Raw genomic sequence first — 15,072 nt, forward strand, 5'->3', positions numbered from 1 at the left:
CATTATATCATGTATTTTACAAGACCATTACCACCTATTTAAAATTTAAAAAAGAAAAGAGCGATTTAATGATTTAAATATTTTATGCGAAAAATTCCTGAAACCTTTTTCAGGGGAGATGCGAAATAAATAAATAGTTGGAATTGAGTAAATAAGAAAATTCAAGATGCAAAATTGATGAAAATAGACGAGGTCGCATGAATATACGACGATGTCTTCTTCTTCTTTTTTCCGGTCAAAATGTACGACAATGTTGTGAGCCACATATGCACGGAAAACCATTGCCTCCACGTAGGCAGGCCTGTTTTCCTGGTTTCCCCGGTGACGGTGGGGCGGCGTGTCACATGTCGGGAGCCCACGTGGCGGGCCCTAGTCGTGTAAAATCGGGGGAGTGGGTGGAGAGAAATTTAGGACAGGTGGGGCCCCATTCTCGCGTCACCATCCACGCCAGCCCGACAGGAATGAGAGGGGGATTTTATGGTGAGAGAGAACGTTAAATTTTATTTTATTTTTGGTCAACGAGAGAATTTGAATTTTTTTTTTGGTCAGAATGAGAGAATTTAATTAGATATGATATATTGTGTGCGTTTCTTTATTCTTTATTATTTTTTTGGGGGTGAAGTAGAAAATAGATAGAGAGATAGAGACATCTCATGACCTGTGCTGGGGATAATGAATGAAGGCTCACCGGGACATCACGTCCCACGCACTCCTCGTGATCGAGTTGTCTGTGAGAGAGCACGCATTTCGAGCCCGAGTCAATCGCCACGTGATCACGATTAAGGTTTTTTTGCCCCGATCGCGTCGTCCGACCGATACAACGCATCGCGTTTACAATTCTAAGCGAGAGACACGGGGCTTAGCTCTACTTGGGCAATTAGCATCTAAGCTTGAAGTTGTCTATCTTCCTGCCAGGGGTGAGTGGTTCCAAGGTCGGTCTAGGTTCCACTTGAAACCCGAAATCCATCGATCATAACATGTTCTCTAATTTTTTTTTAAAATCTGGAACCTACCATGCATACCCTAGCTTCTGAAACCTATCATATTACACGTTTCAGGGTCGATTTTAAAGTCTACCTCGATTTAACCGATATTTCTAATTGAATTATCGTAATGAATTGTTACCTCTAATGATCACCACTTACTACTATAATCCATTACTTGCAATTTATATTTAGACACGAAAAATACGAAACATTAACAAAGTAAGAGCCCCGTTCATGTACACCGTCGGAAATGGAAACTCGGATCGGTTCCCAATGGTCCGGTTCTATGATTTTCTCTTATTCCGAAACCGCGCTCACCCCTATTTCCTACTGCGCGAATGGAACCAAAAAAAATCCAGCAAAACCTGTCTTGCTGACCCTAATGCGACAAATACCACATTAGCGCCATGTTTTCCTCCGATCGAGGTCGAGGAAACTCCCTCTAACCATCATTCCGATTGGCGGGTTACATCCATCGACGCTCAGTTAAATTCGATACACGAGCGATGCCGTCAAACTATAACCCGCCGATCAGGAGGGTCGGAGGGAGTTTAGGACATATCGCCGCTCGAATTATTCCGAGAGCCCACCGAATCGGTCTCGGCCCACCGTTAGCCCAAACAAATGACCTGGACTGCAAAAGAATGAAAGGGAAATCACGCATGCCTGAGGTACCCTTACTGTTCCAGACTAGTGAATGACTAAGTGGGCCTGGGAGAAGGCCCATTGGCTGGCCCGACAAGAGAAGGCCTTGGGCTGGCCCATGCTCGTCCTGCTAAGTATTGAACTATTTAATTTTGAGATAATGGCATAAATAATCTGTTAACAATAGTCCAATGTGCAATGTGGTCTCTAAACTTTTATTTTCTTTAATATGGAAATCTTAGACTTTTGGTACATGTTCAATGTAGCCTTGAACTATATAAAAATGTTCGATGTAGTTGTTCAATTATTTTGAGATTGGAGATAACATTAAACGTTTTCTTATGGTCTTAGGGACTAAATTGAACACGTACCAAAAGTTCAGAGGCTACATTAAACAAATTAAAATTTCATGAAGTATGTTGCACATTTGGGGCAAAAGAACGCAAAAAGTGTCAAAATTTGTATACGGCATTCACTTTAGTACTAAAGTTTTTCGCCGACTCACTTAAGTGCCAAAATCGAAGAAAAAAATGATCACTTAAGCACTAGATCAGAGAACTTTCGGCCAAACTAATTATGTAGCATTTATTATTAAAAATTTAATATTATGTGGAAGATTTTTTTTTTTTAAATCAGTCCATGTGGAAATTTTCGTAAAAATTCAATCCACCAGGACTTCTAAACTTTAAAACAATACATATTTATTCTAAAAAATTAAAATAAATTTGAAAATAATCTAAAAAGCTAAAAAAATGAAAAGAAAAAGAATTAGGGTTTGCAACGACAAGGGTCTCACCACCGTCGCCCCACCATCGCAGGCAATGGCCGCCGAGGAAGGGCGATGGCCAATAGGGGGTGCCGAGCCTCGGCCAGTGCCCGTCGACCCCAACCTACAAGCCCTTTCCTTTCCTTTATTATTTTTTAGCTTTTTATTTTTAAATATTTTTTATTAGTGATTGGATCCTCCAATGGGCCACGTAGGCTTAAGTTATTAACAAAAAAAATGCCACGTAGGATTTCCGATCAAGCACATTGGAGTTGTTACTTAAGTAATTGCGTTTAAAAAAAGTTGGCACTTAAGTGAGCCGAATAAATTTTTTGGCACTAAAGTGATTACCGTGCATAAATTTTGGCACTTCTAGTGTTCTTTTTCCCACATTTTGCCATAGTTCAAGGACCATACTAAACAAATTAAAAGTTCAGTAACCATATTACATGTTGAGCCAAAATTGACAATTTATTTGTGTCATTTTTCCCTTAATTCTACATGATGAATCATCGATGGTTTCATTGCAACAAAAAACGTGGAGAAGTGCCAACACCCACTATGACATTATTGTTTAGCCGAAAATCAATAATTTGAAAAAATCGATCACTTATATCGCTCACAAAAATGAATGAACAAAAAAATATTTTTTATCGTTCACAAAAAAATTTTAAACATAAATTGTTGTTTCTAATAAAAACACCGCCTATTGACTAACTGTTTCGGACGATATAAGTGATCATTTTATAGAAAAACATTTTTAAAATTGCATATTTCTATGAAACAAATGGAGCCCAAGCAAATTATCACTTGAAATAACATCTATGTTAGTAAATGCACGATCGGATTTTTGGAACACATAATTATCTAATGTTAGTACTAGTAGATTTTGAACTTACACAAAAATTGAAGATCATTCATTTTATAACTCAACAGTCAACACCTCACTTTTCCATTTAATTCTTGGAGGTTTTTTTCCGCAATTTGAAATATGGACTTGAGGAAAAAGGATATGGACTTGACCGACCGGTTCAATGGGTCCTTTAAAATTTCATATGGCTCAGAAATCCGGTTCGATCGCGGATATGAAACCAAAGACTCAAGAGAGTCGAGAGTCGAGAGTCGAGACAACCGTCTCCTTTCCTCGTTGAAGACTTTCTTTGAGGACGATCCGGTTGGCGCAATTTCTAGACCTGCAGCCGCGGTTTGACGCCCGACAGCAGCATTCGTATTCTCCCCCAACCCCAACCCCCACCGCCACCCTCTCTCTCTCTCTCTCTCTCTCTCTCTCTCTCTCTCTCTACTCTTTAGGGAAACAGTACGAAGAAGGACTCTTGTTCAATCTTACAGCCTTCAGGCGCAAAATCACCAGCAAACGAGAGAACAATGAGCGAAGCTGGAGCTGGAGGCCAGCCCGTGTGCGCCCAAGAAGCGCTCGATCTGCTCAATTGCGTCGCCCAGATCCCTTACGACCAGGACAAGTGCTTGCGTCTCTTGAGCTCCCTCCGGGAGTGCGTCGTCAATAAGGTAAAATACCTTCACGAATTCATTGGCCATCTACGTTTTTGGCATTGCGTTTCGTCGATCTCGCGCGGGTTTTGCTCTAAATTTGGCTGTGGGTTTAGATGGGGTTTATCTATCTTTGTCTTCTTTTGTACCGGTTGATTTGTTTCATAATCGTGACCAGGACATGTTAGTTTGAGTAGGCGTGCGTTTGATTTGGATGCTTCAGCTGTCTAAAGTGAAGCCTGTGCGTTTCTTAGATCAAAGGTTATCTTTTTTCGTTTGTTGCGTGCGTGCGTGCGTGCGTGCTTTTTTTTTTTTGGGGGGTTGGAAGGGTTATCTTTAGGGTTCCTGCTGGTTGGATTGTGTTGCATTGGGGGAACTGGCACTACACTGCATAATTTTGTGACGAGGAGTGATAAAGATCTCCGTTCGGAGCTTTTGAATTAGTTGTCAGTCAAGGGATGTCTTCGTATATGGTCGATTGAGAGCAAGCCCAGAAATGTTGGATGATGGTCGTCAAATGCAGCGCTTGGGTATGTCAAATAGGAAAAAGAATTGACACTTGAATGGTATCTCTTTGTTATGGGTATCCAGTTCTTAGTGTTGCAAATTGCAATATGAGCCCAAGAGGGTTACAATAAGAGAGAGTAGAAGAACGATGAGCTGAGTATTAAGTTTATACATCCAAAGCTAGACATTAGGTGATCAGTCTACGCGATCATTATTTTCTGGCTGCAGAAACCATTTCTTGGTTTCTCACCCTCGTCGTCTTTTGGCTTTAGTTGAACATAGAATGATAAGAACATTTTCTGATTTGATAGTTTCATAAGCAGCATTCTGCACTTTCGTTTATGTTTTGGGATAATCTAATTGGGAATGTGAGTTTATTTATAGTCTCACATTTGATTAGTTGAAGTTAGCAACCGTTTTGCCAGCCACTGAGCATTCGGCATTTGGGGTTTCACAATTAAATGGAAGTTAGTCTGGACTAACCTATAATATGTTGTTGCTTGGCCAAACAGACTGACATGGTTCTTAGCCAAGTACCTTTCAAGAGATCACAGCATTCACTACTCATGTTTAGCTCTCATTCTAGTGATCTAAAGCTCCTTAGTTCAGGAGATTATCCGTGTGCCAGCATCATCTTGGATGCTCATTGATTTCTACTGGGAAGAACCAATTAGCTTTTATCTATGATTGCCTCTATTTGTTATGCACTTTCCAATCCATTTGGTCCTGTCATTACTCATTAGTACAAGGGAAATAGATAAATAGATGAGTATGTCCTGAGAAGAATTACGTAGTCTGAATATCTTGTTTGGTTTTAATGGAAAGGGTAAGAGAAGAACCTATTATGGTTCAGTCTCATTTTATTCATGCACATCAATAAGCTTACATTTTGGCCTTTTCTACTTGCATGCTTACTATTTGTTACATGTCTGCCAGTTCCTTCTCATTATTCTGTCCACAGACAGTTATACTGAACTCGCTGCTTCTTGGATTCCTTCTGGTGAATGTGCCATCGAATGTTTTATGGTCTCTCCGACCCAAAAAAAAAGAAAAAGAAAGTGTCTATTGCCTCATGCTTTAATCATGATCTCGTTGTCATCAATATTCAGTTTCAGCTAATTTAGATGACACATAGATGTGAGAAGTCTGATGTTAGTATTAAATCGAGCCAAGTCTCAAAAAGTCAGATGAACCTTCATCTGGAGGACAAAAACACCCTGATGTTTCAACCAATCCAAAAATACTCACGAACCTTTACCGGAGGGACAAAGATACCCATCATTAAGTTTTTCATCTATGCAAGCTGATGTGGCACATGATGATGCGGCTAATGGAGCTGACGTGTGTAGAAAGACACATCTGCAAGAGCCAAATAGACTCCGTGCGCACATCAGCAATAGTTAGACGATGCTGTTTTGTTTCTGATTCCTTTTAATTGGGAAAAATCTGATTCACATACATTCTGGGAGATCAGCTCTTTTCTATGCTGTTCTATTTCTCTGACACATCACCGTTAGCCATGTCATGTGCCGTTTCAGTTTTCTAATCGGGTTAAGGAAAGCTTAGGTTATGAATTCGCTTAGCCGTTCTGTTTGCAGCTCTTGAAAACTGAACTTCTTGCATGTAAGTACGATGATATTGGGCTACACAGCTCTTTTGTGTGGATCATTATTATTGGTAGCTCTCCTCTTAGATTTAGACAATGATGTGATGTGTTCTAGTTTATTGTAAAGTGGCAGGGAAAAAGCAAGACAAATCCTTCCCTTTACATCTGTCGTTGTATGAAAATGAGCTGTTCCTTATCTTTATTCCCTCCTAATTTTTTTTCCCCTCTCATGACAGAAAGTGAAGAAGTTCTTACTGGCTGAAGAGCCACAAGATTCAGGCACTAGTAAAAAGAGAGCTTGATGCAATTCCTCAGGGACGCGGCCACCTCAAGGGCATGCTTTCCAATTCTTTTGCTATAGGCAAGACATACGCGATGATCAGCATCAACTGACTTTGTCGAACATTTGCGAAAACATAGATCATTGAATCTTATTCCTTGTTACAGATCTTTCCCAAGGAATTATACACTGACGGCTCAATTCTGCTTGTTATACCATCTGATGCAATTCTGCCATCTCGTTCCCTCTTTTCTCTCTAATTATAGTACACTTGATCTTTTCTCTCTAATTATAGTGCACTTGATCGTAGCGCGAGTTGTCACAGAATTAAAAAGAGGGGTCTTCTCATTGTGGACGCAGAACCAAAAGGCCAGTAAGAGAAGTCTGGTTCAATGATGACAACGAAGTTAAAACTCAAGCCAGGTAAGAGGAGAACTGAATCACCGGTCGATGACATAGCTCTGCAGCTCTTTTTGCTTACATGGCTATTGAGTTCTTGTTGGAGAAAAGAAAATTATAGATTAAGCATCATAAATCACATTAGAAAAGTCAGGGAGAGAATCGAACCAACACATTCACGGTCCGACAGAAGATTTTGTCAAGTTAGAACACCACTTTCATACACAAGAATCCATGACAAGAGATTGAAGGAAAAGAAAGATTTTTCATACCAATGATCTAATTTTAAGCACCCCCTGACTAAAACCCAAATGACCAACGCAAATACACCGATCCATAGGCTTAGAAGGTGGATGAAATGTCTGCATTGTGAATGAGGTAAGTCAGCACCAGAGCCACCAACATGAGCACATATGCTATTCCTTGGTCAATCGATGTTCCTGAGATTGGACATATTACAACTATCAGCAGACACCCTTTTACATTAATCACATCTTTCTATGTAATAATCTCAGAGGGAAGCATGAAATGCACCAAAAAACGAAAAAGAAAAACAGGACTTCAACCTGTGAATGCCACCAAGAACAGAAGAAGGCATAAATGAAATGGATTTTTCCCCGAGTTATGTTGCACACGGCTGAATTGCTCTTGCCCTTTAGAAACTAGAAAGTCCTTTTGAATTGCAGAAAATGCCACATTAAATAAGAATTTTACCAAAGCTCATCTATCAGATGACGGATCAAGCCGCTTGAGTGTTTCAATATGCAATTTTTGAAACATGGATCGCCTGACAACCCCAGGAAATTTTTTTATATGCTTTAAAAAAAAAAAAAAACTCCAGGAAACTTTTTGAAAATCAGATGGGTGAACATATTTTGGCCAGAAATAGAGTACTTCATTATTCGGCACCTGACAAGCGGGTACATCAAGAAGGGGGCCCATCAGCCTCAGGGAATTTCTTGATAATTGAAAGGGTTGCCCTGAAAAGCTATCAATAATTGAAGGGGGCCGGCCAGGCTTCACTTTTGGAACTAGAGTTGGAAAATGGGCAGGAAATTAGGTGGGGTGTATTTCTTTATGGGTTAACGACATTTAAATTAATGTGACCGAGAAAATCATCCGTGAAATTGAAATATGAAAATCTTCTTTTAAATGCTCGATTAGCTAAGCTGAAAATTGATTTACTTCCGATTAAACCCGTTACTCAAGATTGGATTTTGGAACAATACCTCCAGAAATCGAAAACATTCCACGGATTGTCTATCAGAGAACGGTCATTATCCCATTGAATCTATACACAATTCATTCATCTCTTAAACCCACCAAATGACGAACAAGAATCGACAATGCCGCACATCTCAACTTCAGATCTCAATCCTCACCAAATACAATCCACCAGAGAAGAGAGAGAGAGAGAGAGAGGGGCTCACCGTCGCTGGCGGGCGCGGGCGCAGGAGCGAGGGACTGAGCCTGGGCGGCGGGCAACACAATGGCGACGACGAGGGCTGCAATGGCGGCCATCACTCCGTGGGAGAACCTATACACCTCCATTTCCTCTCGTTCGATCTGGCGGAGACGCTACCGCAGATGGGAATTGCCGAAACGAGGAACAAAAAGAACCGCAAAACGCTGCTGGGCGAGAAAGGAGACCCTCAGCTCGAGCTCTCTCTCTCTCTCTCTGCGACCGCCTCTCGCAAAATAGGCACCCCTGGCGAGCGCGGCGCAGAGAGAGAAGCAGAAAAAGGGAAGATTTGGGCGAGGATTATTCTTTCAGTAATACGGGGAGAGAAGTTGAAAGGGGCGCGGAGAGAGAGAGAAAGAGACGAAGATTGGTGGAGATTTTGAGGGACTGCTTCAAGATTTATAGGAGCATACCGTATTATACGTAACGTATACGATACACACACGTGTCATGTTTCGCCCTTTTTTCTTCTTTTTTTTCTTCTCTAAATTATTTATTAAAAATTTCCTCGTAACAAATTATATGAAAAAAAATATATGCAATTTCCAATTTCACCGTCTCCCATAATGTAATTAGCGTTTGAAAATTAATATATTCTTAATAAAAAAGTTTAATAAGTGCTCCGAAAGCATTCGCTAATAAGGCACTCGTTAACAAGGAGGCTGAAATGGCATCGGAAAAATGTCATTTCCTCTTAAAAGTATATACCCTCTATTATCTTTACTATTATTATTGTTATTTTTCCTCCTTTTTTTTTTTTTGGGAAAAAAAATGTGTGATTGGAGAGAGGAATAATTGGCCAAAATAAAAATAAATAAAAAAAAGAAATGAAGGGGAAAGAGAGGAAACCGGTGGAGCCGGTAATTGTCCGGAGGTGTTGGCCAGAAGTGGTGGGGCCCAAAGCCCAAGAGGCCCCCCACCCCCGCATCCCATGTGATCTCCATCGTCTGCACCTGCGCCTGTTACTCAGCATCCGCAGGATTCGATTCATTTCGACCCAAAAAAAAAAAGAAATTTTTTTTTGTTTCAATCATTTTCGGACCATTCACATTCGAAATTATCATTCGAGGTGAATTTTATTTATTTTTTGTTTTTTTTAAGCAATGGACCGTTCATTTTTCGATTTGTACGTGGGTTTTAAACGGATTTCGGAGAAGGTTGATGACGGTCGTAATTCTTTTGATTATTGGAGGATTATTTATTAATATTTGTTTCTTTTTTTGCTGGTTTTTCTGTCCAGCTTTGACAGACTGGTGGCCGTCGTGGTGGCCCTCGATTGGCGCCACATGCTCCGCCGCTGATTCTCTTCCACGTGCTCCTCCTCCCCGCTAGCTCGTTTCTCTCCACTTGATGATTCATATTCCTTTCTTCCAAAAAAAAAATTGATTCATTTTCCATTTTTATTTTTTAATTCGTATTTCAAGTCCTAATAAATAAATAAAAAGGACAAATACTAATTACGTTGCGTAATCTTTCTCGGGATGATTTTATTTTGGGATAATGTCAATTCTTGATAATCAAATTCGATCGGAATTTCTAATCTCCAGTCATCCGGGAGGGGGGGTGCCGTGGAACAATGGGAGTGAAGTTACAAGATTGGAGAATGGAATTCTAACAAGCTTGGAGTTCGATATCGCAGTTCGGAATTTTCATTTTTTTTTCCTTTCTTGATTTCGCGTCACTTTTGAAGTCGTCTTCTGATGCTTTTTGGCTGAATTGAAGAAGAACTCAGCGTAATTGACGGAGGAGAGTCGAGTCTTGATATTGTTACAGTGGAAATGATCAGGGGATCTGAATAATGTAGTCCCAATAATGATCAGAATCAAGAAAGCAGTGCTGGACAAATTAGAAGAAATGTTTTGTCGCTAAATAACAATTATTGTCCGGAGATAACCTATGGAGCACAAGCAGCAAAGTACAGCTTCCATATCCTTGGACTAGTCAAACGGATGGATCGGGTTGGGTTTAGATCGGTTCATAGATGGATCAGCCCAAATAGACTAATTTAACATGCTTATGACTCGTTTATTGTAATGCAAATCTAGTGACTCTTTCTCGATTCGGCCTGCCTCATATCCCTATATCAGTTTCATATTTAATCCGATTTGGAAAAACTCCTACCCAAGCTAAGGTGAGAGTGAGGAATGACTGATCACGAGATTGAACGAGGACGAGAAAAAACGAAGAGAGAGTCTTAGTAGTAGATTATATAGAGTCATATTAGTGGATCGAGTCTAAAAATTATAAACCCATTTAATACTCATATTATATTTAAACGCATTTATGACTCATTTATTGATTATAACTATTTTTTTATGACAACTGAGCCCGTCCTATATAATATAAGAAATGGATATATGACTCATCTCGACAGATCTACTATCCATCAATGTAAAAAGTGTCTAGCATATTCTTTTTTTTTTCTCTCTCTCTTTCGAGAATAGACTATTATTGCACTTCTCCCTCTATGTATGTGTAAATATGATGCCAGTAAGTTAAAGTTCACACTTAGACAAGGGAAATCAAGAAATGGTGCAACACATTCCTTTTTACTGGGGAAACAAACTATACAAACGCAGTCTTAACGATTCTCTTTACAAAGAAAATCGAATTATTATTGTATGTCGATTTGTGAAAAAAAAAATACATCGATCTTAATGGAGTGATGATTTATTAACAGTGGAGTAATTGAAGATGGAGGCCTTCACTAGTAATTTCGAATTAACATCTTGTCAAATCACTATTTTCCTCTTTATTTCCGGAACTTTCTAATTTTTTGTCATCCATGTCCCCTTTCACGAATTTCACGTGATCAAAACACCGCGTGACAGCAATACTTAATGCGACCGATTAATAAAAAACGAGATGGATACATGCGTGGCGCCAAATCGAACGACATTTATGCCACTCGAGTGAACTGCGATAAGCTAATTATGTCAAGCCGACACTGGCTTGTGGCGTCATGTGAAGTACTTTCTCCCCTTCGACTCGAAGAAGAAGAAGAAGAAGACTTAGACTTTCTTCCCTTCTGGGTGGTGCTTTGCTCGTACAATGTCGCCGACAGTTCATATCCATTGGACTATGGCAACGACTATCAGACAATTTTTTGTGTCTCTTTTCCCAAAAAGTTAGAGGAAAATAATCTTTTATTTCCCCACACGATTGATCATCCCACTCTAATGCTTTTAGGTTAGGTTTAGTCGTCGATATTTATAATTATGATATGATTTGATATAATAGAACAAGAAATTCATGGAACTATATCCCATCAACTGTTTGATGAATCACAGTAATAAAATAGGAGATATTCACATCACATCGCAATCGTTTGATATAAACAGCATATTAGTTAGCGTAAATAAACTTCATTTTTTTTACTTATTTTTTATTACTTTTCCTCTCTCTTTTTTAATTATTTTCTATTTTGTTTAGTTTGCCCCCCCTCCCTTCATTCTCTGATAAGTTCATATTTAATAGTAAACTATACTAACATACCCAAAATACTAAAGTACCTAATAAATATAAGTACTAAAAAGATATATTTTCATATTGAATTCATAGTATAGGACAAAAATAAATTCGTATATATAAATGACAATAGGAAAAAATGAAATTTTTTTTGAATTTTTTTATATTAGAATTAAAAAATTGTTTATACTCAAATATTTTTTTAATTTAAGAAGTTTGTTATTTGAGAAAAATAAATTTTATATTATGGATATTAGAATTCCTATCCGCCATTATCTTGTCTTTCCTATGGGATAATTTTGTCTGGACTACATCCCTTTTATATTGGACTTTATCATGTCTTAACACATGATATAATAAAATATATCTTATCTTAAAATTTATCCTGACAATCATATATATATATATATAATTCAATTACTCTTGAGGACTTTATTCATTCGCTTTGAGCTTTTCGGGCTCCCCTCATATGCATTCGTGCCCCTGCTCGACACTGCATGCGCAATTGTCAGATTGCTTTTTTGTTCTACATATACAAAATCCACTCATGATAATATAAATAATTCTGAATATGTCCATCTTTCATGAGATGTGAAGGAACCAAAAATGAAGCCAGATCTTATGAATCTAATGTCAATCCGCCCTGTTGGAAAAAAAAAAACAATTAACTGAAGAGATGCAATAACACTGATTACAATACGTATTACACGGAGTAATACCGATATTTATAGTAATCGGTGTGCCTAATTTCTTAACCAGATAGAGATAAAAAAAAAAAAGAGAGTAAACATTATCATTTATAATCAGATAATAATAATTCTGAAAGACAACAGATTTGAATAACAAGGATTCAGGTAGGAAAAAGAGGTAGGGAAAAAGAGAGAGAAATGCTAGCTCAAAGATATAGTCTATGCTCAGACCTGATATGATTTTTCAAGCTTGAGTGAACAGCTCGTTTTTGGGCCCAGTTTCAAAAGCCCAGAAAGCCCAAACCATCTCGAAAAGAAAATATTACGGAAAACAAAGGCGCATGAAAAAAACAATAATTTATACTCTTGAAAACTACTATGGACTCACCAGCCAAATATCGAGATTAATCATCAAAAGGCCCAAAATAGAAAAAGAACAAGGCGTGAGGTGTCGAATACAAAAAAAAAATAAAAATGAGTGAAGTTGAAGACATATCTATATGGTGGATTTGAGATTGTTGGGAGGCAGGTCGGTGTTGTGGTATAGCAACGGGCCATAGACTTTATAGTCAATTGGACATTGAAGATTCAAGTTGAGATAATGGGCATTAAGGGGTGCATCCTAACTATTTTGGGACATGTGCAGTTTCCTTTGGTACACTATATATCAAGTGATACAATATAACTAGTTGACCCACCTTTACTCAAAATATTAAGCTAATGAATTATGGGCCAATTAGGATATATTAACTACTCAATATCATATCAATTCTCCGATATATGACTTCTCTAACACAACTCACGTGCATCCTAATAGAGATAGCAAAAATGGTTCGACAAGATTCTTGTATCCGGATCAAATGCTAATGAACATATTGAACTCTCTATTTGGCCGAGAAACCTCATAGGATGTGCAATCTACCGTTGAGCTAATAGCCTGTCTTTTGGTTCTCCTGCAAGAACCCACCATGTCAAAAGCGAGAGAAACCACATCTCCTCTTTTCCTTTTTTCTCCCCATGGAGGCGTATGTGAGGGCCATGGAGATGTTAGAGTGCGATCTCACCAGCTTGTTCCAACTCAAGACGACAAGGTCACAAGCTTGGTCTTCTTTCATCGTCCGTAAAATTGATAGTCGAGACTTCGAAATATGACTATAAATTAGCTTTTCGGATTGTATTTAGAGGCCTCGTCACTTACTCAACCGAAGCTCATGGTACTTTAATGTCGAGGCGTAAAAAAAATGTCTTCACTCAGAGCGAAACTTGATAATCCTTAAACTTTATCACTTAAATTTTTTGATAGTCACATTCTGTCATCGTGAAATTTAAAAAATTCATAAGTTGGGAGAGGGATTATCAAACGGATTCGGGCTAGGGCCCGATCAGCCTATATCAACCTAAATCATTTCGAGGCAGGCCCAATGTTGCAATGATCTCCTCTCTTCTATCAAACGTGCAATAATGCATGCACGATCATGTGCAGTACAAGCATCAAGAACTTGTCCATGTAATGGCGTGAGGAAAAGGGCATTCCACAGGAGATTTGATCTGATTCGTTGATCACAACGTATCAAGATCACACCTCTCTCAGTTACAATTAAATGGGAGATAGATGTGAAAACAGATAAACTCGACGGGGTGCGGTAAAGCTCGACTTCTAGGAAACAGACTAGTAAAATTTTCGCTTGAAGCAGTCAATAAGTTTGAAGGGCAATCACAGAATGCTTCCGGTAGACAAGGAACTCCACCAACCACGGCGAAGATCCCGAAGTCTTTCTAGTTCTGAAAACGTTGCGATGGTAAAAGCTGTCAAAGGAGACGTTGGAGATTATGTGATTGTGTGGAAGAGGTAGATTGCATCTTGAACTGCAATTCTGCGTAAGGTTCTTGCCCTGGATAAGACGTCAATGTAACTATCGTATTAAATGAACGACCTCCCTACCAAACCAGACACAGCTGTCATTCTCTGCAGAAACATACAACCTCTCATGATTCCTCTGCCGGCAGGGCTTCGTAGTCATGTAGAGCAGCTACTTTCGCAGATTCTTATATCAATGGTTGCTTAGCATGAGTGTTGTTTCGGGATTTCTCAATGGATGGATCTCGGTTTTGATCGGTGAAGTTAAAAGGGTTTAACTGCATCAATGTTACGATTCCCTGAACTCTTCTTGCGTCATTGGATACTAAAAGAAATTTTTGTTTCAAGTTATATAACAGTGATTCATGACAGACAATTTGGAGTGAATAAAGTAAAGAAACTGGCACTACATGTTCAAATATAGATTACACCACTGATAGATACATACATTCAGACATTAGGGGGCAGAATATGATAACCAAACCAAACTGACACATGATTATTAGCATTCAGCTATCCGCTGGCCAATACCCGGTCACACACCTTACCATGATACAGCATGTTTCACTCTTCCTGCGAAGGCCAAAGGAAAGCCCCCATGGCGAACTTCCTCTTCTGGTCGACATCGCCAGACACAGGCAAGCCATACTCGTTCAGGAGGCGATCCAGCTTCCACTCGGGCATATTCTCATAGTCTTTCTTCTTGTACCTCGGGTAATGCAGCGGCATTTGGAAGGAGGACCGGTTATTAGTGCTATTATTCATATGCTGCCCATAAGACCTCCCTCCGGGCATAGAGAAGGCGGCGTTTGCTAGACTAGTTCCCGCCATCGATATCTTCTTGCTTTGCACTATTTCTTGGTGCATAAGGGAACTGCAATTTGCCCTTTTATAGGC

General features: G+C 39.1%; 2 protein-coding genes and 1 long non-coding RNA gene across 3 annotated transcripts; all 3 read right to left on the reverse strand.

The window, feature by feature from the left end:
• Positions 1 to 5,093: 5,093 nt before the first annotated feature.
• LOC125314351 lies at positions 5,094 to 6,323 on the reverse strand. The gene is made up of 2 exons (XR_007197862.1): positions 6,063 to 6,323; positions 5,094 to 6,013 (listed from the first exon to the last, which is right to left on the reverse strand). It is a non-coding gene; the product is annotated as an uncharacterized LOC125314351 (long non-coding RNA).
• A 569-nt stretch (positions 6,324 to 6,892) lies between these two features.
• On the reverse strand, positions 6,893 to 8,535 carry LOC115754701 (arabinogalactan protein 41-like). Its single transcript, XM_030693818.2, has 2 exons — positions 8,129 to 8,535; positions 6,893 to 7,138 (listed from the first exon to the last, which is right to left on the reverse strand). The coding sequence occupies exons 1-2, from the start codon at positions 8,247 to 8,249 to the stop codon at positions 7,041 to 7,043; spliced, it is 219 nt and encodes a 72-aa protein (XP_030549678.1). The 5' UTR covers positions 8,250 to 8,535; the 3' UTR covers positions 6,893 to 7,040.
• Positions 8,536 to 14,551: 6,016 nt separating this feature from the next.
• On the reverse strand, positions 14,552 to 15,055 carry LOC115754706. Its single transcript, XM_030693825.2, has one exon. It carries the CDS (start codon positions 15,040 to 15,042, stop codon positions 14,740 to 14,742), a length of 303 nt encoding a protein of 100 aa, XP_030549685.2. The 5' UTR covers positions 15,043 to 15,055; the 3' UTR covers positions 14,552 to 14,739.
• Positions 15,056 to 15,072: the final 17 nt, after the last annotated feature.

This window comes from Rhodamnia argentea, chromosome 3 (genome assembly GCF_020921035.1).
Source record: "Rhodamnia argentea isolate NSW1041297 chromosome 3, ASM2092103v1, whole genome shotgun sequence".
Taxonomy (NCBI): Eukaryota; Viridiplantae; Streptophyta; class Magnoliopsida; order Myrtales; family Myrtaceae; genus Rhodamnia; species Rhodamnia argentea.

Excerpts from the sequence above, each read along its gene's own strand:
- LOC115754701 (XM_030693818.2), bottom strand. The coding sequence starts at position 8,249 with ATGGAGGTGTATAGGTTCTCCCACGGAGTGATGGCCGCCATTGCAGCC. Across the intron at positions 7,139-8,128 it reads GCCCGCGCCCGCCAGCGACG|GAACATCGATTGACCAAGGA; the intron begins GTGAGCCCCTCT and ends GTCCAATCTCAG.
- LOC115754706 (XM_030693825.2), bottom strand. The coding sequence starts at position 15,042 with ATGCACCAAGAAATAGTGCAAAGCAAGAAGATATCGATGGCGGGAACT.